Genomic DNA, 26,081 nt, shown 5'->3' with positions numbered 1-26,081 from the left:
GGCGCATGCCGCGCATCCGGCTACGAACCTTCTGACCATCTTAGCCATGCCTGGCCACCAGAAGCGTTCCTGCAGGAGTGAAAGGGTTTGATTGGCCCCAGGGTGACCTGTGCCCAGTGAGCTGTGAGTAGACTCCATTACCTGATCTCGCAGAGTGGCTGGGATGTATGTCTTATTGGCTGGGGTGCCCGGCGGAGCTGGATCATCGACTTGGGCTTGAGTGATGTGTTCGTCCAGGGCCCATATGATCGGGGCAGCGATCAGGCGAGATGGTAAGATGCCCTCCGGCTCTTCGACGCACTCCGGCGCGTCATGGATGCGAGAGAGAGAGCGTCCGCCTGGATGTTCTTGGGTCCTGGACGGTACGTGAGGGTAAAATTAAATCGGGTGAAGAAGAGGGCCCACCTGGCTTGTCGGGGGTTCAGACGACGTGCCTGACGTATGTACTCTAAGTTCTTATGATCTGTGAGCACGACGAAAGGATGACGCTCCCCCTCTAGCCAGTGTCGCCACTCCTCTAACGCTAGTTTTACTGCCAGGAGCTCTCGATTCCCAATATCGTAATTTAGCTCCGCCGGGGTGAATTTCTTTGAGAAAAAGGCGCATGGATGGCGACGAGGTGGAACGCCCGAGCGCTGAGACAGCACCGCACCCACTCCCGTGCTGGAGGCGTCTACTTCCACTAGAAACGGAATGCTGGGGTCAGGCAGGGCGAGAATGGGTGCGGACATAAAGGTTCTCTTCAGCAGGGCGAATGCGGCGGCTGCCTCAGGGTTCCATAACAGGGACTTCGGCTTACCTCGGAGAAGTGTGGTCAGGGGAGCAGTAATCTGGCTGTAGCCCTTTAGGAACCGGCGATAGAAGTTGGCGAATCCCAAGAATCGTTGTAGCTCCTTTACCGTCTTAGGTGGGGTCCAGGTGTTGATGACCTCCACTTTCCCCTCGTCCATACTGATTCCGGAGGCAGTGACGTTGTACCCTAGGAAAGACATGTGATCAGAGTGGAAGGAGCACTTCTCAGCCTTGGCAAAGAGGTGGTGTTCACGGAGCTTGTGAAGAACGAGGGACACATGATGGGAATGTTCGGTCTCGTTCCGAGAGTAGACCAGGATGTCATCAAGGTACACTATCACAAACCGATGCAAATACTCCCGGAACACCTCGTTCATAAAACCCTGGAACACAGAAGGGGCGTTGGCCAACCCGAAGGGCATGACGCAATACTCGTAGTGGCCACTAGGGGTGATGAAGGCCGTCTTCCACTCGTCCCCCTCACGTATCCGGATCAGATTGTATGCACTCCGGAGGTCGAGCTTCGTGAACATCTGTGCTCCTTGCAGTTGTTCCAGAGCCGATGGAACGAGGGGAAGAGGGTAACGATTCTTGATGGTGATCTTATTTAAACCACGGTAATCAATGCAGGGCCGAAGTCCACCGTCCTTCTTCTTCACGAAGAAAAAACTAGAAGCAGCCGGAGAGGTGGAGTGACGAATGTAGCCCTGCTGAAGAGCCTCAGTCACGTACTCCTCCATGGCCTTCAGCTCAGGCAAAGCGAGGGGGTAGATTCTCCCACGAGGCACAGGCTCACCGGGCAGCAGGTCAATGCAGCAGTCCCCTGGTCGGTGTGGGGGGGAGGTGTGCTGCGCGCTGCGGGCAGAAGACATCTTTAAACTGGGAGTAGCGAGGAGGAATGTCAAGGCTGACCTGGTCGACGGGACTCTCGATGGAGGTGGCGTGCAGGCCAATACGTGCAGGAACAGGTGCGTAGCGTGAGGAATGGCGGCGTGCAGCAGTGCGGCGTGGAGTGACAGCAGGCAGGCACCGGCCGAAGCATCTCGGACCCCGAGTCGATGAGAGCCTTGGCTGGAAAGGAACCAGAGGGAGTAGTCAGGGTTACCGGGACCAACAGGGGTTTACAGACAAAGACATCTTCTTGAAACGCACTCACCCGGGCTTGTGGGGGTCGTAGAGGACATGTCACCACGACATGTCCTCGCGCTCCGCAGTAAAGGCATAAGCCCTGAGTGATGCGGCGGCTTCTCTCCTCAGGGGTGAGTCTCAGGGAGTCCACGCTCATGGGCTCGGGCTCCTCTCCCTGGTAGGCGGGGTACCGGGCTGGCGCAGGGAACTGGGCGGTGAGCAGCGCTCGGGACTGGACAGTATGCAGTGGCTGGTCTTGTAGGCAATGTTCACGGCGGTTGGCGACCCGAATGGCGAGCTGGATGAAACGTTCCAGCCCGACCGAGTCGTCATAACCGGAGAGATGGAGTCGGAGGGTTGGCTCTAATCCTTGCCTGAAGACGGTCAACAGGGCCGCCTCGTTCCAGCCACTTTCGGCCCCCAGCGTGCGGAACTGCAGGGTATACTCCAAAATCGGCGTACGGCCTTGACGAAGTCGGAGAAGGCGCACCTGCGTCGAAGTATCGCCTGGTGGTGCGTCGAAAGACCTCCTTGAAGTGCTGCACAAAAGCAGCATAGGAAGCAGTGATGGGCCCGCTCTGCTGCCACACGGACTCTGCCCACTGGAGTGCTCTACCCTGGAGTAGAGAGACGACGAACGCCACCTTCGATCTCTCGGTGGGGTAGCGATTGGGTTCCATCTCCAGGATGAGGTCACATTGGAACAGGAATCCGCGGCACGCAGATGAGGAGGTCCCGGTGAACGGAGGCGGTCGCACGGCTCGGTCGGTGTGGGCGACCGGGGCAGGAGCAGGCGCTGGAGCGGGCATGGTGTTGACTGCGGCGAGGAGACCGCGACGCATCTCTCGACGAGACCCTGGAACGGGTCTCCCGTGGCGGTGGGAGCGGGGGTGACAGAGGAAGCGGAGGTGGCTCCGCTGGCTGAATCCATCGTTTTGTAGATCTGGCCTTCTGTCACGGACGTCAGGACTCAGAGATGGAATTGACAATAGTTTATTAGGCTCAGCCAGCGAGCAGATGGAAACACCATACAGACAGGGGAGGGGTGAACACAAGGATCAGGAACTCAGGAATACTCAGGCTCTAAGCACTGGAAAATAAGGAGACTGGCGTAAAAGCACAGTGAACTAAAAAGTACAAAACAGGGAGCGTCAAAACAAGGTACACGAGTCGAACTCGGAACAAACGAGAACCAACGGAGCAAACAGAAAACGGTACGATACCGGGATCAGGCAGACAGACGGGCAAAAGGCAGGAAAATCGCGTTGCAGAATCTGGGGAGGAAGTCCATGGGGTTTAGTCCACTTTGTACGAGGCCAGATGCGGAGTGAAGGGAGTGAGGAGACTTTATGCTGTGAACACAGGTGCTGGCAATCAGTATTCCGGTGATTGTGGATGCAGTGCAGGTGAGTGAGTGGAGACAGAGGGGGGCGTGGCAGGTGCGAGTTCAGGCACAGACGTGACATAATGCTACTAATTATTGACTGCATATCCAATATTTAGTTTTTAATTACGTGGAAAATGGGATGATCAAGACATCACTTTATTTAATAGCCACATATCCAATATTTACTTTAAAATTACTTTGTCATTCTGATTTAACTAACATTAGCTGCACAGGTTTTAACATAGAAATGTAACGTGTTATCACTAAATCTATCAATCAATTTTTATTTATATTGCCCAATATCACAAATTACACATTTTATCCTTTGGGGGCTTTACAATCTGTCCAGCATATGCCGATCAGTTAAATCACACCATTTGGGAACCACTGTTCTAGCCTGTACGGGCTTAACAGTCTCATCAAAGTGTCCAGTAAAATGACTAATAATTCAGGTTCTGCTCTATATTAGACATCTACAACATCTTGTTGAAGGAGTTTGAGTGATGCAATCTGGTCGTTGCTTTATATGTTAACGCAGACTTGAAAAAAATCGTGACCCCATGTTATTTTAATGTCAATATATTATGACGTCCTTCAACATGTCATGTCCTTCAACAAAAACAAAGCAAAAGCAACACGAACATTTTGTAAATAATGTTTTTAACTGAACAGGATAAGGTTAAGCCTTAGTAATACATTTACTGTTCCTGCTTTCTGTTTGCTGTCAGACTGTCAACAGTGCAAGCTGATCACACCTTGCAGGAGGCTGCTTCTCTACTCCCTGTAAAAAACTGAAAATATGGGTAAGTTTAAATTACAATATTCTCTTATATACACAAATAGATCAATTCTAAGTTATTCTTATTTGATTTTGAATTTTTTTATTACAGATTGTTGGATGTTTATTCATGCTGAACATACATTATATATTTATATATACGATTGCTGTGTAAACTAGACTTACTGTACGCTAAATACAAAAACAAATAATGTATATGTTTACTGTGTAATCTAGATTTACTAACCTGGCTGAGACAGGAAGCCCAGCTGAAGAAGATGGTCCTGGTTATTGTGTTTATTGCCTTGTTTCTGGATAATATGCTGATGTCGATGGTTGGTAGGTTCAAACATACAGCACTTCACCAACCAGTAGTGAAAAGTGGCTAAGTACACTCTAAGTACAGTACGAGTTTGAGTTAATTGCACTTCACTTGAGCTACAATTCAAGGAAAAATAATATATGCACTCCATGTATCCGACAACTGAAGTTACAAGTTAATTTACAGCTTAAGAAGTGACATGCAAAATGTGATATATAATATGTTAAATTGTTATAGAATAAATGACCCAACCATGTAATATGGTAATATATAACTAGTCCAACTCAACTAACATACATCTTTCAACAGTAAAATGTGTCTTACACATTAATGCATCAGATAACATGCAATAAGATCATTTATAATAGATACTAACAGGGACCATTTTTTCTGCATGAATACTATTTTTGATACTTGAATACATCCATCCATCCATCCATCCATCGTCTACCACTTATCCGGGATCGGGTCGCGGGGGCAGCAGCTCCAGTAAGGAACCCCAATCTTCCCTTCTCCGGGCCACATCCTCCAGCTCCGACTGGGGGATCCCGAGGCGTTCCCAGGTCAGTGAGGAGATATAATCTCTCCACCGAGTCCTGGGTCTTCCCCGGGGTCTCCTCCCAGCTGGACGTGCCTGGAACACCTCCCTAGGGAGGCGCCCAGGTGGCATCCTTACTAGATGCTGAACCACCTCAACTGGCTCCTTTCAACGTAAAGAAGCAGCGGCTCTACTCCGAGTCTCTCACGGATGGCTGAGCTTCTCACCCTATCCCTAAGGGAGACGCCAGCCACCCGTCTGAGAAAACCCATTTCGGCCGCTTGTACCCGTGATCTCGTTCTTGAATACTTGAATACATTTGAAATGAAATATGCTTACTTTTAGTTCAGCACATAAGTTAAGGATTTAGTATTTCCCTCCTACAATCACTTATTGTTATTGATGGATTCTTTTTGATTTTGAAGAGTGGAGAGGGTTTTTATTTCCTAATGACATGTGTACTCAAATCAGTACTTCTAAAAGTCCTTCATATATCTGTAATACAATATATTTGATATTATTTCTTGCCCTGGCTAAAAACACAGCAAACAAAATAATTTTGTAAGCTAACTGAACTGGCTATGCATGTAAAATGGTGGGTTTAGGAATAAAAGAGTACCTACCTATACATAAACTCAACAATTTAATTAGAACAAAAGAAGACAGATCTTTTTTCAAAAATAACAGTGCATGTCATTTTTGGACATTCTGCTGTAGACAACAAATCAGGTTTAAAATATGAGATTAAGATTTTCTTGTGCTTTTATTTTGTTGACAGTGCCAATCCTTCCAAGTTACCTGTCCAGCACTGACCAGTCTACCACAGCTACTTATGGGAACAGCACTGACTTAATAGTCAATACTTCCGTCATCCAGTCATTCAGTGACAGACGAGTGATTTTGGGGTCCACAATTTCACCTCCACACCAGAACCCAGCTCTGTCCAGTGATCCCACCGTGGCCCAGAAATTCCCTGAGTCAAACTGCTCTTATTCAGAAGCTCAGCTGGACGGATTAAACATCAAAGTAGGACTGCTGTTGGCCTCCAAGTCCATCGTACAGCTTATCATTAACCCCTTCATTGGGCAACTTACTAACAGGTGAGTGACTATGATCCGTGGGAAATAGGCAGATCAAGCTCAAAAACACATGACTCAGTTTTCACTACTTTATATTGCACAGGATTGGATACCACATCCCAATGTGTGCCGGTTTCTGCATAATCATCTTTGCAAGCACCTGTAAGTATTGCATTAGAATGCATTCAGACAAATGGTAAATGGACTTGCATTTATTTAGAGCCTTTCTAGTCTTCTTTACAGAACATTGTGAATGGCCTTTAGAAGCATACAAGAGATAAAAACAGCAGAACATTGATAGGGAGAGCAGACAAACAAAACCTGAGATATAGTGCAGACACTTTAAGAAGACAAAATAGATAACGGGGTGGAGGGCACAGAATGATGGAAACTACAGAGAGTAGGCCAGTTTGAACACGTGAGTTTTGAGGTGGCCCATGGTGCTGAGGCATGATGTGGGGATTGTCAGTAGACCAGCTGAGGATGAGCGGAGGGAGTGGGAGGGGGTATACTCCTGAAAGAGTCAATCAGGTAGTGGGGGCAAGTTTGTGGAGGGCTTTGTAGGTGAGCAGAAGGTTTTTGTAGTCGATCTAGGATTGAACAGGGAGCCAGTGTAGTTTCAGGAGAATGGGGGTGATGTGTTCAGAGGATTTGATGCAGGAAGTGATCCGGGCAGCGGAGTTTTGGATGATTTGAAGTCGGTTGAGCAGTTTGGTGGGAAGGCCAGAGAGAACAGCATTGCAGTAGTCGATCCAGGATGTAACAAATGCGTGGACCAAGACTTCTGTACTGGATTGGGACAGGGACGGGCGGAGTCTGGAGATGTTGCGCAGGTGGAAAAAAGTAGTGCGGGTGAAATTCTTTATGAGAGGTGCAAAGAAGGCGAAGCCAGGTGGGACAGCTTCATTAAGGTGGGAGAAGTCATTTGGTTGTTGCCAGGTCTCAGTGAGGCGCAAGAAGTCAAGGTTTTTGTCAATAATGAACTCATAAACCAGAAAGGCCTTGCTGGTGAGTTATCTTATATTGAAAAGAACAAGTTTTAAATAGTCGAGTGGCGCATAGGTGGCCGCTTTGTGAAGGGTCGATAACACACTGTGATTGACAGCACAGGTTGCGGTGCGAGGAGGGGTGGGACTCAGTTGATCAGAAAGAGTGAATGTTTGTGTTGCTGCTGTGTTTGGTGTACTGAAATTTCCGACGTGATCCACGATGTCGATATCTGGGTCGTTTGAGGATGTCACGATGGGAGAGCAGAGCTGGCGGGATCCTGTAGTGCAGGGGTATTCAACTAAAATTCAAAGAGGTCCAGTTAGAGAAACTGTCCTCAAGCAAAGGTCCGTAACATCATTATGTTTAGCTTGCGTTATGAATTAGTGTGATATATATTGAAGTAGCCTAGTAGCTGTATCAACGTCTGCACGTCATCAACAACTGACTGTCAAATCTAATAAAGAAAGTACCATTTACAAACATTTAGACAATATTTATTGTCACTTAACATTGAACTATATAGATATATATAATACTGTAGATATGTATAATGTTCTTCTCGGGCTGCATCTAAAAATTAAATTGAGAAAATAATAGCTTTTGAAAAATCGTGCATCTTAAAATAAAGTAATTTAACTTAATTTTTGTTTTCCCTCAAGTAAGGTTTCAGCTCCTGCACTCATGCACTCCTTGACAGCCCCTCTATCAGTAAATGTTTTTTTGTCTTGACCCAAAATCCAAGTAACATGAACAGGTTGTTGGGCAGTGAATGCATGGGTCAGGATCCTGCTGCATTGATCATATTGGGCTCTGAGACTGCTTATTTCAGTTCAGATTTGAGTGGGTTTGTTTGGTCAAAACCTTTGTGTTTTGTCTCATAGTGGCGTTTCACATTGCCACTGTTTTCACTGTCCACTTTTGTCTTCTGAGAGAGTGCCATGTGTAGTTATTTTTCCCTCCCTGTCTCTGGTTCGCTCGTCTCTTCGTCTGTGTTTCTCTCCCTGTCTCGCTAACTCGTCTAATCGATTTCCGTCTGTCACTCGCCTCTCACCTCATCTGTCTGTATTCAGAGTCGCAATGTTTGTCGCCTGGAATGCACAGATTTGATTGGCTGAGCATCACGTGGGCTGGCTTAATTCGCATGTAATTGGTCTGTGTTCCTGAACCGCTAAACCAGTGCTGTAAAAACGAGAAAAGCTGCTCCGATTAAAATAGAAGCAGGCCCGTCAAAATTGAAAATCCCTTAATAATGAATTGATTATATGTCCGGGTCCGGATAGGTCGGCGTCTGGGTCTGTACTTGGACCGCGGTCCGCCAGTTAGTCCACAATTTAGACAAGGAGCCAGGACATGACACACGTGTAGAGTGTTGAGTTACCGGTAGTGGTCCAATCTAGACAGCAGCACCCCCTTGTATGGAGCCCCCCCCCCCCTCATACGGAGCTCTGACAGCACCCCCCCTATTGTTTTTGGATATCAAGTCAGGTGGTCCGTGAGTGTTTTATTATTGGTTAAATGGTCCTTGGTCTGAAAAAGTTTGAGAAACACTGGTGTAGACTGTAGTCCTAAGAATTTGCACTAAAACAGTTATTTGTTCTTTTGTCTATTTATTGTTGCTGATTTAATTTTTGTTATGAATTTTTTTGATCAATAAATATCTTGTCTTGTTTTCATTGAGGAAGATGACACTTGATGTCTTGTATGTATGTTTTGCAGGTATTTCTTTATTAATTATCAATCTAAATCTTTATGTTCTTTTTTCTTGGAAGTGTTTGCCTTTTCATCTAGCTACTTCTTACTGCTGCTGGCCAGATCGGTGCAAGGTGTGGGTGGGTCCTGCTTGTCTGTGACAGGTCAGATATTTATTTACTGAAAAAAAAAAATGGACTTTCATGGTCATATTCAATGACATTTGCAAAAAATACCATGAACATATTCCACTCAGTTATTTTTAATACTATTCTTTTTATATGAGGACTACTTCTGTTTTGCAGGAATGACTGTGCTGGCTGATGTGTATAAAGATGACGAAGAGAGAGGGCGTGCAATAGGTATATCGTTCAGTGGTCTGGCCTTAGGATTGATAGGTAGGTATTATACAGACAGCTTCCAGGTGCACACTCAAAAATGATGGAAAGAAGTGCTGATTGTTGATGAGCTGCTTAATTATATGTCAAAAAATACATTTATAGCAACAAATAACTATTATAATATGAGAATGAGTGATGTTTGATACGGCTTAAAAATGTGACCCTATCATATAATGTATTAATATATTTTAATGTTGATTATTATTCTGTTTGTATTATTATGATTATTATCTTAGTATGTAGTATTTATATTACATATTTATTATATAAATTTTCTATTTAAATTCTTATATTATGTTTCTATCATTAGACTGCTATATTATGTTATTATAAAAACTCAAATTCTCTGAGATTGAAGTTGCATAATAACATTTCTAAATAATAATACATTTTATATTATTAAAATATTTTGTTGTTGTTGTTTTTACCTTCAATTGCCCTGATACACCATGTATCCAGGGAGCAAATAAAGACATTTTATTCAGGAGTGTTAAACAAATACAATGGTAAGAAGTTTGAGATTCAAACTTTAATCTGTGCCATAGACTGCAGCCAATCAGAAACAGGTCAGACATTCACACTTTAATTGGTGTTAGACACAGCAGCCTCAGAAATGCAAAACAATTTGTACTCTTGAGTGTTCCAACAATAAACGAGCAGCCAACAAAGGAACAAGTCTGAGGCGCTGCACCCCCAATGGAACTCCGTGTTTTATTTTATATAAATATATAGCACCAAATTGAAACTCACTTTTCATATTGAACAGGTGCTATTTTATTAAATAAACGCTTATGTTATTTATCTTATTTATGTGCACGTTTCCGTGTCTACTGCGTTGCTGCTTTGTGCATTCACATTCTCTCCTCCTCCGTGCGCACACGTCCAGTCAGAGACAAAGCAGAGGAAAGGTGAGGAGAGAACTACAAAGTGCCCCCATTGAGAATCCCTGATATAAGTGATCTTTTTTATTCTTAAAAGTCAGATTTTAAAAACCATCATGGCTCAGTTCAAATTTTCTAAACAAATTTTCTCTGATGATAAACATTACTGTCAAAAAAGTATCCCTGCTTATTGATTTGCAACATTTCCCACAAAGTCAATAAAACACCCTATCGATGGATGGATATTTAAAAAATGGCTGCCATAAGTAACATTTATTTTTTGCTCTTATCTTGTCAGCATGGACGTTTGAATCCTATACATCTAACTGAAGGATGTTTTTACTACTTTCTACACCATGCTTTTACTCCAATGTTTAACTTTTTCACTGCAACCTATCAATTATAATTTTTTTCATATGCTGAAGCTGGTGCTCCATTTGGCAGTTTGATGTATCAGTTTGTGGGGAAGATGGCTCCATTCCTGGTCCTGGCTGTCATCGCTGTGTTGGGTGGAGGTACTATTGAATGTCGTACATAAGATGAAACGTCCAGTTGTATGTGCTGTTGTTTGTAAGTCAGACTGTCTGTTTCACCATCCACACACAGGTTTACATGCCCTCATCTTTAAACCATGGCTGATGCGAACAGAGGTACAGTGACATATTAGTTAAAGGGAATACTTTACTGAAAACCTGTGTTTTGAATTTCAAACATTGACCCCTTTTAGGTTCTGTGTACCACCTTCCGTATTCTTTTTTAATCAATAACAGAACATTTTAATATTCTGTTAAATTTTCTACATAAATACAATTTTTAATTGTTTGTCTTTTTATTTCTACCTATCAACTGTGGAAATAAAAATTAATGCAATGACAAACCAATTCAACATAAACTATAGAAACATTATAAGAGGGTAAAATAAAATATTGATGAAAATAACTGAAAAACAAGCACATTTAAAAAAGATTCTGGTGAGCCTTGGTAATGTTGTTGAAATAACAGTAAGTCACTAATTTCAGTATCATTTAATTTAAAATGTAAAAGCTAATTACAAACTTCATTATTCAAACTGTTAATATGTATTATGCTTTTATACAGATGGAAAAAGGGACTTCACTGCTGACTCTCTTGAAGGATCCATATATTCTCATTGCCGCTGGTATTATGAATAATAGAAATGGCCAATGTTATACATATACAATACAGTGTGATGTCATCTGGTATGCTCTGAGCACTCACATCACAGACACATATTGACTGTGCCTGGTTTTCCAATAACAAACTCAATGTTATTTCACCTCGACAAAAATTGTCTGTCTTTAAGTGCTCCACTCCTCCATTAGTGGAAATAAAGCTTAGTTTTCCCTTAACAACTTGTTTCAACTGCCCCCATGTGGCCAAAACAAGTTTATGCAGGTTTAAAATAATGTGGACAGAATGTAATGCAAGCGTAAGCAAGCTAGGCTAACTAGCTTCCACTTTTGTTGCTACATTTAGCTAAAAAGCTCACTATACTTTGTTTTAGTACCAAGAAAAGCAAGCAATAACATGTTTGTGTTGCTCATGAGCATTGGGAGAATACTAAATGACATTATTGTAAACTCAATATTTATTATATTGACTCTTCTTTTCCAGGAGCCATATGTTTCACGACTCTGGTTATTGCCACAGTAGAGACAGCCCTTCCTATCTGGATGATGAAGACAATGTGTGCTAGCAAATGGCAGCTAGGTATTCAAGACAAACCTATTATATGTATACACTTTGTACATTGCACAATTAGTTAAATTCTGCCATTGAATTAAACCAATTTAGATACACAAAGATTATGACAATTTTGAAAATAATAAGCGATACATTAATGCTGCCAATATTCTGAACTCATGATGTGAACACATGGAGAGCATCTGCAGTGATTTAAATGGTCTGTTTAAATGTTAAATGTTGCTGTTGATGTTGATCAGTAGTTGTATTTTTTTCTGTTGCTGTCTTACTCTATCTCACGGTGTCTTTGTGTCAGGCACAGTCTTCTTGCCAGACAGCATATCCTACCTCATTGCATCCCACATCTTTGGTCGCCTGTCACAAAAACACAGTGCAAGGTATATTGATCTGAGTCTAAAAGCAAATTAACCTAAGTTTAAGTGTCTTCATGGTTTTGGTACCAAATACACCAACGCTGCTTTTACTATGTTGTTAATCTCTTCTCATAGTTGGCTATGTGCTTGTATCGGAATGATCCTGACGGGAGTCACCACCATTTGTGTGAGTCTCATTGATTAAGTGTTAAAGCTTTAGATTACAGCCCCCAAATACAGTGTAATTATTTACTCTGTCCCTGACCGAAGTCCTGCCCTTCGCAAAACACAGCGGAGGAGGGAATGTGAATGCGTAAAACAAAAAAATGTTTTATCAACAACAAATAAATATTTTTAAAAATGAAATAAACTTTTTTTTTTTGTTGCTTTATCCACAAACAATTTTACGACCCCCCTGCAGTACCAGCGCGGACCCCCTGTTGAAGACTTATGCTCTACTGTATAATTATACTGGTATAAGTAATGCTACTTATTATTGCATATCCAATATTTAGTTTTTAATTACGTGGAAAATGGGATGATCAAGACATCGCTTTATTTAATAGCCACATATCCAATATTTACTTTGAAATTACTTTGTCATTCTGATTTATTACCTGTCAAAACGGAGTAAAAACGGGACCACTTTTTCATATAGCCACTGTTATAGAGGTACACCCTTCCTCCCTGGGTTCGACTGAAGTTTTGTTAAGTATTCCATATTTTAAAGTATAAAATATTATATTTAAATGTTTAAGTATTTTAAGTATTTTTGTAAATATATCATAGTTTTATAAACTAATTTAATTGCAATATCAACACTATTACCCTTCTTTCCTGGTTTGTTACCCGGTAATAATAGTAATGTACTCCATAATAAATAAATAGGTAATAGTATGACTTATTTCTTATTCTAGGGATCCTCTTATACACAAAGGTGTTACCCCATTATCCCCTAACCCCTCAGTAAGTATTGTATTGACCCCCTGTATGTACTCAATAATTACATTGTAATTTCCAGGCTGTAATCTAAACCAAGTAAAGTGTCAAACAAATCAAATGTGAATGATGAATGTATACACACGTTTGTCTCAGATCTTGTCAGGGTTCAATCCATGATATTTTACACTTTCTTTATATTTCAGTTTGGATTTTCCAAGAACATCTATCATGTGCTTGTTCTGAATGCATTTCTTGGCTTTTCAGTTGGTAAGTCATGACTTATATTTGCTGTTAAACTAATATATTACTTGTTGGTTGAAATAATCAATGATCTTTTTGTTTCTACCAGGCACAGTGGACTCCTCAATAATGCCTCTCATGGGTTACTTGGTAGATCTGAGATATGTGCCAGTATATGGTACAGTTTATGCTATTGCTGATGTCGCAGTCTGCATTGGATTCTCTTTAGGTAAGCCTGGTAGTCTGTTGTCCCTGTCAGCTCCCTGTAACTTGTGGTTTTACAGCCTTTATAGGTGCTAGTGGGTGGAGTTTGTTAGCTTTTGACAAAGCCAGTCTAGCTGCATTTGTATACAATCAGTTTACCTTCAGTAGCTAGGGTAGCATAGAAGCGTTAACGCTGTATTCCACTAACGTTAGCTGCACAGGTTTTAACATAGAAATGTAACGTGTTATCACTAAATCTATCAATCAAATTTTATTTATATTGCCCAATATCACAAATTACACATTTTATCCTTTGGGGGGCTTTACAATCTGTCCAGCATATCAGTTAAATTACAGACACTGCCAACATTAGGCTGGGAAAATTAGGGAGTTTTTCTAAGGTTTTGGAAAATGGCCTACCCTCAACGCCCCCCTCTATAACCCTTCTACGCTATATACAACAAATAGAATGGATTTGAAGTAAAATTACTCTTAATTAGTCTTACATTCATAGCTCACAGTACAATTATTATTTATTTATTTTACAAAAAAGTGAATATCAAGTCATCTTAAATAAACATATTCCATCTGCTCTCCAAATGTAAGAATGGTCCAATTTGTTGAGTGACTATTTACTAACAGACCCAGAGAGATGTGTGTCGGAGTGGAGAGCAGAGGCTCAGCAACTTTGTCTCTTCTGTCCAAAGGTCCAGCTATTGCAGGTCCTATAGTGGCATCGATTGGCTTCCCCTGGCTCATGGCCATACATGGAACAGTAAACATAATCTTCGCTCCACTCTGTATCTTCCTTTTCAGTCCACCTCGGCGGGAGGAAAATTTGGTGAGAAAAAACACATTTGTTATACATTCAACAGTAATAATTGCTTAAAAAAGTAAATTTTAAACTTATTTAGCTTGGGTGTTAATACAGTATTTACCAATTTGAAATCTGTCATTAACTGTTTTGTCTTGTGTTCCAGTTGATACTGAAAGGAAATTAAAGGAGCTCAGCCTGAGAACTTCAAACTGAATTGAATCACATTTCAAGTATTTCTTTCCATCTCAGTTTCTTGGTATGGAAAACAACCATGGAACTTCACTCAGATGTTCGTGAAATTCATTAGCAACACACACCAGCAGGATCTTCAGGATACACCTCTGTGTACACCTTTGCCCTATATGACCATTTCTATAGATGTGCCATGCTGCTGTGGGTTATTTGTATTTGGTAACTGTCTCCCTATAAGAATCAATAAAATGTAAAAGAATAAAAGAAAAAAAAATCTGTACAAAAGATTAGTTTGGTCAGTTTTTGCCAGCACTGAACCCTTTTTTCCTTGCCTGCTAAAACTTTTTTTTTTTTGACCACAAACATGTTGGGAAGAAAAATGAAATTTGTATTTCATTTGTTAAATAGCAGCAAAGCACTTGCATAATAAAAAATATTAATAATTTTATTAACTATGAAAGGGCCTTACTGATATTAAAAATCCTTGCTTCCTGTGGCAAAGAAAGCAGCACCACATAGAATATAAGAAATTCTAAAACATGTAACACAGACTTGCAGTACAACACATACATTTGAAAAAGTATGACAATGAAATTTCTTCACTCGTGTGGTTTGTTTTTTGGATGATGTCTAAATGTCGGGCTGGAGGCCGACGGAGTGGTCACAGGGGCTGGGGTCTCGAGGGACAGAGGGATCACAGGGACTGGGGTATCGAGGGACAGCGTGAGCACAGGGTCTGGGGTATCGAGGGACAGAGTGAGCACAGGGTCTGGGGTATCGAGGGACAGAGTGAGCACAGGGTCTGGGGTATCGAGGGACAGAGTGAGCACAGGGTCTGGGGTATCGAGGGACAGAGTGAGCACAGGGTCTGGGGTATCGAGGGACAGCTGGGGAACAGCTGGGGCGGATGTCAGCAGAGATCCGGCAGCGGGAACTGGAGTCTGCGGAGGTCTGCGGAGGTCCGGCAGCGGGAACTGGAGTCTGCGGAGGTCCGGCAGCGGGAACTGGAGTCTGCGGAGGTCCGGCAGCGGGAACTGGAGTCTGCGGAGGTCCGGCAGCAGAAGCTGGAGGCTGTCGCAGCCCAACAGCGGAAACAGGGGGCTGTTGCGGTCCGGCAGCAGGAACTGGGTTCTGTCGAGGCCCGGCAACAGGAACTGGGTTCTGAGAACAGACATTATGGCGGTCTGAACGGCCAGATCTCCTCCTCAGAAGCCTGGAAGCCCTCTGGACAGAGGCCCCCCGAAGGCCAGGCGAGTACCCAGAAATGGGTCAGGGGCTGGAGCAGGAGGATCGGCAGCAGAAACGGGGGGCTGTTGTGGCCCGGCAGCAGGAACGGGAGGGTGTCGCGGCCCAACAGCGGAAACCGGAGGCTGTTGCGGCCCGGCAACAGTAACTGGGTTCTGTCGAGGCCCGGCAGCAGGAACTGAGTTCTGTCACGGCCCGGCAGCAGGAACTGGGTTCTGTCACGGCCCGGCAGCAGGAACTGGGTTCTGTCGCGGCCCGGCAGCAGGAACTTGAGGCTGTCGCGGCACAACAGCAGAAAACGGGGGTTGTTGCGGACTGGCAGCAGAAACAGGGGATTGTCGCGTCCCAACAGCAGGAACAGGGACTAGGGCCTCGAGGGGCAGCTGGGGAACAGCTGGGGCCTCGAAGGGCAGCTGGGAAACAGCTGGGGCCTCGAGGGGCAGCTGGGGAAACAGCAGAGAGACGGCCTGGGTCTGCAGCGGCGGTGAGGAGACGGCCGGGGTCTGCAGAGGTGGCAGGGAGACGGTCGGGGTCTGTAGAGGCGGCAGGGAGATGGCCGGGGTCTGTAGAGGCGGCAGGGAGACAGCCGGGGTCTGCAGAGGTGGCAGGGAGACGGAGGTGCTGATGGAAAGGCATACCGATCGGCAAGGTTGAGGAAATCCCTGAGTACCTCAGGCAGAAGACTCCTCAACCAGGGCTTCTTTGCTACCTCTCTGCGGGCCTCTTGAAGAAGGGCCTGCTGGTCTCTTCCACATGCGGCCTCTTTCCATTCCCGCAAAATACATATTATCTTGACATAAAGACTCAGATAATCCTCGTCGTCAAGCACTGCTGGGTCCATATTTGGTCGGATTGTACGGTCACGGTTTGGTGAAGGTGAGGAGCCCAAATGCAGTACAATGGATGATGATGTCAACCAAAAAGAGAGTTTTATTAACAAAAGCTAATAAACATACAGAAATACAAAGTAACAAAACAACACAAACCAATCAGGGGACAAGCAGGACACGAACAGGCTGAGCAGAACACGAACAGGCTGAGCTGAGCTGAGCTGAGCAGAACACAAACACAAACACAAACACAAACACAACACAACACAACACAAACACAAACACAAACATGCAGATACAGGCAGACATGGGCAGGTAAAAAAAACACGTAACATGAATCACAATCTGACAAAGAACACTGAGACAGACAGGGATATATACACAGACACTAAATGAGGGAACGAGACACAGCTGGGAGAGAAAGGCAAATACACAGGAGGAAACTAATGAAGGGAACGAGACACACCTGGGGAGAAAGGCAGAAAACACAAGGGCAGGAAGTAATACCAGACATGACACAAGGGGAAGGGAACATTTAAAAATAAAACAGGAAACAGAAACCAAGATCATGACACTTGGCTTGATACAAGAGGATGGCGGATCGTCGACAGATCCCTGCTCACAATTATCGACCTGGGAAAAGGGTATGGCTGTCCATGCAGGAAACAAGGAGGCCGCTGCTCTGGAGGCCAGGCAGGAGGCCGGCGAAGCGGGCGAGGTCGCTCAGGAGGCCGATGGAGAGGCCGGGCTGGAGGCAGGCCGAGCCGCTCAGGAAGTCGGCGGAGAGGCCGGGTTGGAGGCTTTGAAAGAACACACATTTACCCTGTTGTGACAGCTGAGACATGGCACTTCTTAAACCTTTCTCACACTTACAACATCTATTAATGATCTGGTAACACTTCTGTTGGACAATGGCTCAATACATGTCCGAGCAAATGTAGGCATTTAACATCTGTCAGCGATTGGTCAGTTTGACAGGCCTATTGTGAATATTTTGACATGTAAATTAATTTCACTGCATCTGTAATCCACCATAGGAAACTTTTCTCCCAAATTAAAATGAAATTTGTGATTTGTTATATAATCACCTACAGTACAATTTCTGCCTGAGAGCATTAAACCAGTTTTACAGAGATGATATTTAGTTTTGAAAAAATACACCATCTTTATCCACAATGTTTTTTTGGGGGGGTTTAATGTAAACATTTCTGCTCAGAATATAAATATAAACGTAACGATACAGTTGCATTTATCAGCATATTAGCTGACAAATGTTTAAATATTACCATTAAGTTGGATCCTACTCTTTGTTTACTATATTTTTTCCACACCTTGTGATGTGGAAAACTAGTACTTCAGGTCAATCTTCACTAAGATTAGAATAACTTGACTAGACCCAGTTGTCCTTACTTGAATATATTACAACACAAATCTGGCCAGAGAAGATCTTGGTACACAGCATATTCTTGGACAGAGACATACTAAAAACTTAAAGTAACGTCACATTCGCTCAGCTTTATACAGTATATCCCATGTATACAGACCGGTAATCCTGATGCTTTGCCTATTGTTGCTGAAGACTTCAATCAGGCTAACCTTAAAGCTGGGGGAGGCCGTTTATATTTGGCATTATTGGGCAAAAAGTTTACAAATGAGTTTACTCGACTCTGCTTTTTATTAAATAAGGAAAGATCTCCTCCCATTTGGCCAGGTACTTGCATAAAGTTTTAACTTTTTTGGCAGGTACAACTGCGTCTCCATCTATCTCCCGTTCACTGTGACTCTCATCCATATATATGTATATTCTGTGTTATTGTTCCTGTTTTCTTCTTCTGTTTGTTTACTGGCAGATAACGTTTTTCAGCTAAACTTTACAGGCCACTTTACCACTGTACACTAAATTACAATTAAATTAAATTAGGCCTATTTGTATTTTAAAAAAGGTTAAAAATACGGGATAATTACGGGAAAATATTTAAACGGGAGGACAGCGGAAATGAAGGATTTTGGAAATCTTTGATAGTAGAGGTTGGCAGTACTCACTCTTGTACAACATTAAACAAACCATCCATCCATCCATCGTCTACCACTTATTCAAGGAACCCCAAACGTCTCTTCTCCGGACCACATCCACCAGCTCCAACTGGGGGATCCCGAGGCGTTCCCAGGCCAGTGAGGAGATATAATTCCTCCACCAAGTCCTGGGTCTTCCCCGGGGTCTCTTCCCAGCTGGACGTGCCTGGAACACCTCCCTAGGGAGGCGGCCAGGTGGCATCCTTACTAGATGCCCGAACCACCCACAATTCCACGCAATGTTGACGAGGCATGTCAACCAAGACAGCCCTGGGAATTCTAGGACAGTACCTAGGGGGTGGCAGACCGGGGTATCACACTTCTCAACCTCCCTGGTAAAGTCTACTCCAAGGTACTGGAAAGGAGGGTTCGGCCGATAGTCGAACCGCTGATTGAAGAGGAACAATGCGGATTCCATCCTGGTCGTGGAACAACGGACCAACTCTTCACTCTCGCAAGGATCCTGGAGGGGGCCTGGGAGTACGCCTATCCGGTCTACATGTGCTTTGTGGATCTGGAGGAGGTGTATGACCGGGTCCCCCGGGTGATACTGTGGGAGGTGCTGCGGGAGTATGGGGTGAGGGGGTCACTTCTGAGGGCTATCCAATCCCTGTACGCCCAAAGCGAGAGTTGTGTCCGGATACTCGACAGTAAGTCGGACTCGTTCCCAGGGCTGCGCTTTATCACCAATCCTGTTCGTGATTTTCATGGACAGGATATCGAGGCGTAGTCGTGGAGGAGAGGGGTTGCAGTTCGGTGGCCTGAGGATCTCATCGCTGCTCTTTGCAGATGATGTGGTCCTTATGGCATCATCGGTCTGTGACCTTCAGCAGCCACTGGATCGGTTCGCAGCTGAGTGTGAAGCGGTTGGGATGAGGATCAGCACCTCAAAATCTGAGGCCATGGCTCTCAGCAGGAAACCGGTGGATTGCCTACTCCGGCTAGGGAATGAGCCCTTACCCCAAGTGAAGAAGTACCTAGGGGTCTTGTTCGCGAGTGAGGGGCGGTACTGCAGTCGCTTTACCGCACCGTTGTGACAAAAATAGAGCTGAGCCACAAGGCAAAGCTTTCAATCTACTGGTCGATCTTCGTTCCTACCCTCACCTATGGTCATGAAGGCAGGGTCATGACCGAAAGAACGAGATCACGAGTACAAGTGGCCGAAATGGGTTTTCTCAGACGGGTGGCTGGCGTCTCCCTTAGAGATAGGGTGAGAAGCTCAGCCATCCGTGAGAGACTCAGAGTAGAGCTGCTGCTCCTTTACGTTGAAAGGAGCCAGTTGAGGTGGTTCGGGCATCTAGTAAGGATACCACCTGGGCGACTCCCTAGGGAGGTGGTCCAGGCACGTCCAGGCCAGTTCCTCACTGACCTGAGAACGCCTCGGGATCCCCCAGTCGGAGCTGGAGGATGTGGCCTGGAGAAGGGAAGATTGGGGTTCCTTACTGGAACTGCTGCCATCGCGACCTGACCCCGGATAAGCGGTAGACGATAGTTGGATGGATGGAATCAACCCTTCTCCAACCCGGAAATAGAATCCTAACCTCCATGGACCACTGCATACCTACAGGTTACGCATCCTCTTGTGACTAATGTAAAGCAAACAATTCACTTAGATACATTTTTTAATTGTGCAAATGGAAAGTCACCAAGCTATGTAACAAGATATCAGGATCCTGACATTAGCAGACTGATTACCAACTAGAGAAGGCAATTTCTGAAGAAATTGTAGTGTGAATGCTGGATGTTGAAAAGCTGAAGCTAAACTGCATTGCTGACTTTAAAGGTTGAATCTTACCAATAATGTATGAAAGAATCACAATCACAATCAGAAATCCTTTATTAATCCCACAACGGGGAAATGTACCTTGTTACAGCAAAATAACATATGAAGTATAAGTGGCGAGTACACAATAATTAAATAGAATAAAATAGAATAAAATAAAAAGTACAAAGTGGTTGATAAAAAGTTGTAAAAGTGAATATTGCACATGGCAGTGATATTTGCACAATAGTGATGGAATAGTCTGTTCTTGGTGTGGTGGTCTACCAGGGGTCGTGGTGATAGATAGATACTTTATTCATCCCGAGGGAAATTTATGCATCCACTACCTTAAAAGACATATAACATATAACATTACACATCTGCCCCCCCTCCCTCCAACCGTAAAAATACAGGTTGTTGTAAACAATTACAAAAGTCCACTGCACCATTGACCACTGTTTCTGTTTTATGATTTGAAGTGTTTGAATTGTTTGAATCCCCCAGCCATCACCGAGAGGAGTTGTACAGTCTTATGGCCAGGGGGACAAAAGAGATCTTGAGCCTGTCTGTGGAGCAGGACAGGGACAGCAGTCTGCCGCTGAACACGTTCCTCTGCCTGGTGAATGTGCTGTGCAGAAGGTGGTGGGTGTTGTTTATCCAAGGTCCTTCTCTCTGCTACTGTCACCAGGGAGTCCAGCTCTGTGCCCACTACAGAGCCAGCCCTCCTCACCAGTCTATCCAGCCGCCCAGCGTCCCTCTTCTTGTTGCTTCCTCCCCAACAGCATAGAAGAGAGCACTGGCCACCACAGCATTTTTTTTGCAAATTATGAAGGACCCCAGCCTTATCAGAAACAATACAGACGACTCTGCCCTTTCTTGTGAAGAGTGTCCATATTTGCAGTCCAGTCCAGCGTGTCGTCCAGCTGCAGCCCCAGATATTTGTAGGTCCTGATCACCTCCACGTCGACCCCCTCGATGGAAACAGGTTGCAGGTTTGGCCTGATCCTTTGGAAGTCTACCACCATCTCCTTGGTCTTGGAGGTGTTCAGCTGCAGATGGTTCGACTTGGACCACCTCACAAAGTCCTTCACCAGGCTCCTGTACTCCCCCTCTTGTCCATTCCTGACACAGCCGATGATCACAGTGTCATCTGAGTATTTCTGCATGTGGCAGAGCTCAGAGTTGTGCTGGAAGTCAGAGGTGTAGAGGGTGAACAAGACAGGGGAGAGTACCGTGCCCTGTGGTGCTCCAGTGCTGCTGACCACAGTGTCAGAAGTGCAGCCTTTCAGCCTGACGTACTGTGGTCTCTCTGTAAAGTAGTCCGTAATCCATCTCACCAGATGTGAGTCCACCCTCATCTCTGTCAGCTTATCTCTCATGAGTAGGGGCTGGATGGTGTTAATGGCGCTGAAAAAATCAAAGAACATAATTCTCACCGCGCCACTCCCCTTGTCCAGATGAGAGTAAGCCCTGTGTAACAGATAGAGGATGGAGTCATCCACGCCCACCTTTGCCTGGTATGCGAACTGCAGAGGATATTGTGCATTGTGGACCTGGGGTCAAGGTGATGGAGCAACAGCTGTGTGATGTCAGTGCAACCGGCCGGATGTCATCTGGCTCCCTAGGGTGTTTGTTTTTGGGGACAGGGATGAGACATGAAGTCTTCCAGAGTACTGGGACCCTCCCCAGCCGCAAGCTCAGGTTGAACATACACTGAAGGGGCTCCCCGAGTTTTGATTGTACAGTCTAACCGCTGCAGGAAGAAAGGATTTTAAGTTTTGTTGAATAAGTAATGGTGATGAAGGAAAGACAGCTATTAATCAATTAGACAATGAACAGAAAAATAATCTGCAACTATTTTGATCATTGAGTAATTGTTTCCCTTAATATTCTAGTAACGTGACAAATCTTTGGGTTTAAGACTTAGTTGGACAAAATAAGACATTTGATATGACTGTACGAAATTTTAATAGGCCTTTTAAAAGTTATCTTAAAGAAGATATATCAGGCTTTAGATACACACACAATAGCCTACTTGTTAGGAGGATACATTCATTTTCGGTATTGGTCTTTTCATAAAAGTTGTTGTTGAATAATATAGATATAGAATATCACCAGACTTTTTTCACACATAATACATATAGCCTACAGCAGGGGTCTTCAATGGTTTTCAGGCCAAAGATCCCAACACTGATGGAGAGATGGAGCAGGGACCCCCTATTATATATTTTGTATAAAATGGTGTTTTACATTAAACTGGGCCTAGTGCCATGTATAGACATGGCTACCCTGTAATTGTGCATTTAATACTAAGCTATTCAATTAATACACGGGTTCATATATTCATGTTTTTATTTTAAACATGTGCAAGATACAGGGTGGCCGTGCCACTGCCATTTTGAAACATACATCTTGCATACAACACTGAACTATTACAATAATTCACAGATTCATGTTTTTATTTTAAACATACATGTAGAAGGGACAGTGAATTCTCAACCCATCTGTGGATGGCATACATACTCCCACACTAGTGACGTCTGACCAGGGACGTGCGGTCAGGGGAGGCAGGGGAGGCAGAGCCCCTGTCATCATGAATAGTAAAAAACAAAACAAAAAATAAAAAAAATATAAATGTATATTTGTCCACTGGTCTATGCTAAACTAGGTTGAGCGCATGCATTTGGCATGTTTTACAGACGCTTTTATTATGTGTCCTGATTTTCCATAGTCTATTTAATGTATGTAATGTATGTGTGTAACATATTTAGTCTTGCTGATGTGACATAAAACCACAGTGAGAAGACACCAAGTGAGGCTGAAGAGGGCGCACATGAGCCCACAGGTTTGTGTTGCTACTAGAGATGGTAAGCGCCAACAAGCTAGCTAACGTCAGAGTCAGGTGCACTGTAGCACTGTTTAGTTTAGTTTTTTTCTGCGACTGTGACTGAAAAGACTCAAAACATACAGTCGGAATAGAACTGATCAAGGATGACTTTCATCCCTGGCAATAATCTCCATTGAGACGGGGAGACTTTTAAAACTAAAAGAAGATAAGGAGGACATTTACAAAAAAGTGATGGAGATTCTTGTGACTTCATTTACAAGTAAAAGTAAGACCACAATTTTATTGAAAATGTGATCTGACTAAGAGAAAACAATCCAATATTTGAATTAAAAACAAAATGTTGTCCTTAAATAAAATATTATTTTGTTAATAGTGCAGTCTGTATTAAAATTAATCAAACCATCAGCTATGGAGAGTGCAGAGCAAATACCTCTCTGAGCCGCTATGAATGTAACAGGTTTTTTTGGCCAAATATGTACCTTAACTTTGTGTGTGTATAAAGAATTCTTATATGAGATATGAAAAATAACCAGTAGTCAATGTTCATGCTGCAAAGAAAATGGTGAATAAGCTACTCAGTTGGGTTCATATATTTGTAAATCTGACTCTGAAAGAGTCAGTGAACTTCACCGCATGTCACTGTGCCTGACCCTGATCCATTTATCTGTTATGCTACAATATGTTGGATTCATGTTAATGTGTATTTAAAGACATTTTAAAGACATTTACATGGAAAAACAACTGGTTGGAAAAAAAAGTAGGCTACAAATTAAAAAAATATTAACAGTTGTATAATGAACCAAATTCTTCGCGACCCCCCTGCAGTACCTCCACGGACCCCCTAGGGGTCGCGGACCCCTTGTTGAAGACCTCTGCACTAGAGGTCCTCGTTTCATGACCGCTTCATCTTGACAGCTGCTGGTTCAACTGTAGCCAGGAATTCTGTTGTCTGGAACACACACACACAGACACACACGCAAGCACGCACGTGCATGCTCACACGCACACACAAACACAAACACACACACGCGCGCGCGTGAATATAAGCACATTGAGCTTGTTAGCCACGCCCCTCTCGTGAATAATGCATCACCTCCCGTCGACCGGAGGAGACTCGTGCCACCGGAGCTCTTCAAACGTCAGCTCGTGCTCACCGGAGAAAGGAGAATGATGGTCCTAACATCACCACCCGTCTATTGATAAGGAGATAAGAATAACCGGTAATCAATGGGGAATTGGGAAGTGTGGGAATCCGCCTCACGCACAACGACTCCGTTGGTTTATACCGGGGATTGTACGGAGGAGTACACACCGAGGGCTTTATATTAACCCGACCGTGACCGACCTATTATCGGTCTGACGTTATTCTTATCGCCAGGGATTTGAGGGAAAAAAACAGTCAAGGTAGGTTTATTGTATTTCCTGTGTGTGTGTGTGTGTGTGTGTGTGTGTGTGTGTGTGTGTGTGTGTGGGAGCGAGGAGAGATAGATGTAGTAAGATGGTTTGCTTGTGTGTGTGTGTGTGTGTGTGTGTGTGTGTGTGTGTGTGTGTGTGGGAGCGAAGAGAGATAGATGTAGTAAGATGGTGTGTGTGTGTGTGTGTGTGTGTGTATTTGTGGAGGCTCTCATATTCTACCAGCACAGCCATTATATAAAATAAATCAATAACATATATTATGTATATATAATATAATAATATTAATAATGATGATCCTAATACTAATTCTTCAGACCTAATGTTTTTATTATTGTTATTACTATCATTATTGTTATTATTATTATTTTTAATAATATTAATATTCTAAGAATTTTTATTGTTGTTCATTATAATTGTTGATAATGGTGTGACCTTAACATTTAAATAACTGTAGTTACTGGAGATATATTGTGTTGACAGTACATCACTTTAAAATCATATCTTAACCTTAATTATCATATTATATCAATTAACATATTTCCATCTACAGGTACCGCTGTATGATACAACCTGCAGCTGACACTGTTTTTGATCATTTCACTGGTAGATGTTAGACACCAGCACATCATAGTGGTTATACTAGTGGAACAAAGTAGAATATAACAATACAGACTAAAGTAAAAGGAGTGTTGTTGTAGGCTGGAACAGATAACCCTCAGGAGGAACTGTGTGTTTGGTAAAAGGATTTGACTTTTCCCGCCCTTCTCTCGCTGTCCCCCCTTTTCGTTTCTGCCCCGTCTTCTCCCATATTTTTGTCACATTTCTAATTTCCACTGCTTGTAAATGGGCTGTTAACCACCAGCTGGTGGTTAACAGTTGTTTTGGCAGGAAACAAAAATCCTTTGTGTGGCAATGACGGGATTATCTCTCAAAATACTATGTCCATTATTAATCTCTATCATTCTGCTGTCTCTGAGTGTGTGTAATGGCTGTTCAGGCAGTATTGATTCTATTGATCTATCTACCTTGCTAGCTAGCTAGCATCAAATATATAAAATAAAATATATATAGATATTTTCGATACTGTCTTGTCTTCGACTGACGTTCTATACGGGTACTCCAATCACGATTTCTGGGCCGATCGCAGGAAGCATTATTGACCCATCCGATCACCGATAATGAGGTCTTTTTGAGGCCATTTCTTCGCTTTGTGCCTACTTGTTTCTCTTGCTCTCCGTTTAGAAGCCACTGACCAACATGTGGAATAAGTAGGCTATGCAATAAAAAGTATTGTGCAGAAGTGACCAAGTTAGATTATTTTTTTCATATTTTGAATCCGACCAGCTCTTCCTAGACAGTGACCATGCAGACGGGCGAACGCCAATGTTAATCTGCCTAACCCTGTAGTTCATAGTCTGGGTTTAACACTGCTCTGATTAAAAGCCCCCC

At 43.5% G+C, this 26,081-nt stretch overlaps 2 protein-coding genes across 2 annotated transcripts in view; both read left to right on the top strand.

The window, feature by feature from the left end:
- Nucleotides 1–4,106: 4,106 nt before the first annotated feature.
- Nucleotides 4,107–15,885, top strand: LOC115011850 (synaptic vesicular amine transporter-like). The gene is made up of 16 exons (XM_029437093.1): nucleotides 4,107–4,110; nucleotides 4,323–4,424; nucleotides 5,724–6,045; nucleotides 6,128–6,186; nucleotides 8,784–8,867; nucleotides 9,009–9,101; nucleotides 10,411–10,500; nucleotides 10,592–10,635; nucleotides 11,084–11,144; nucleotides 11,621–11,716; nucleotides 12,006–12,087; nucleotides 12,199–12,250; nucleotides 13,209–13,272; nucleotides 13,355–13,474; nucleotides 14,157–14,290; nucleotides 15,580–15,885. Exons 1-16 carry the CDS (start codon nucleotides 4,107–4,109, stop codon nucleotides 15,883–15,885), a joined length of 1,713 nt encoding a protein of 570 aa, XP_029292953.1.
- An 8,435-nt stretch (nucleotides 15,886–24,320) lies between these two features.
- tanc2a (tetratricopeptide repeat, ankyrin repeat and coiled-coil containing 2a) overlaps nucleotides 24,321–26,081 on the top strand; it is a 50,784-nt gene continuing 49,023 nt past the window's right edge. Inside the window, exon 1 of the mRNA XM_029437281.1 lies at nucleotides 24,321–24,620. The gene's annotated coding sequence lies outside the window, so the exon portion shown is untranslated. The remainder of the gene's footprint in view (nucleotides 24,621–26,081) is intronic.

This window comes from Cottoperca gobio, chromosome 8, assembly GCF_900634415.1.
Source record: "Cottoperca gobio chromosome 8, fCotGob3.1, whole genome shotgun sequence".
NCBI lineage: Eukaryota > Metazoa > Chordata > Actinopteri > Perciformes > Bovichtidae > Cottoperca > Cottoperca gobio.
This window is presented reverse-complemented; position numbering and strand designations above follow the sequence as displayed.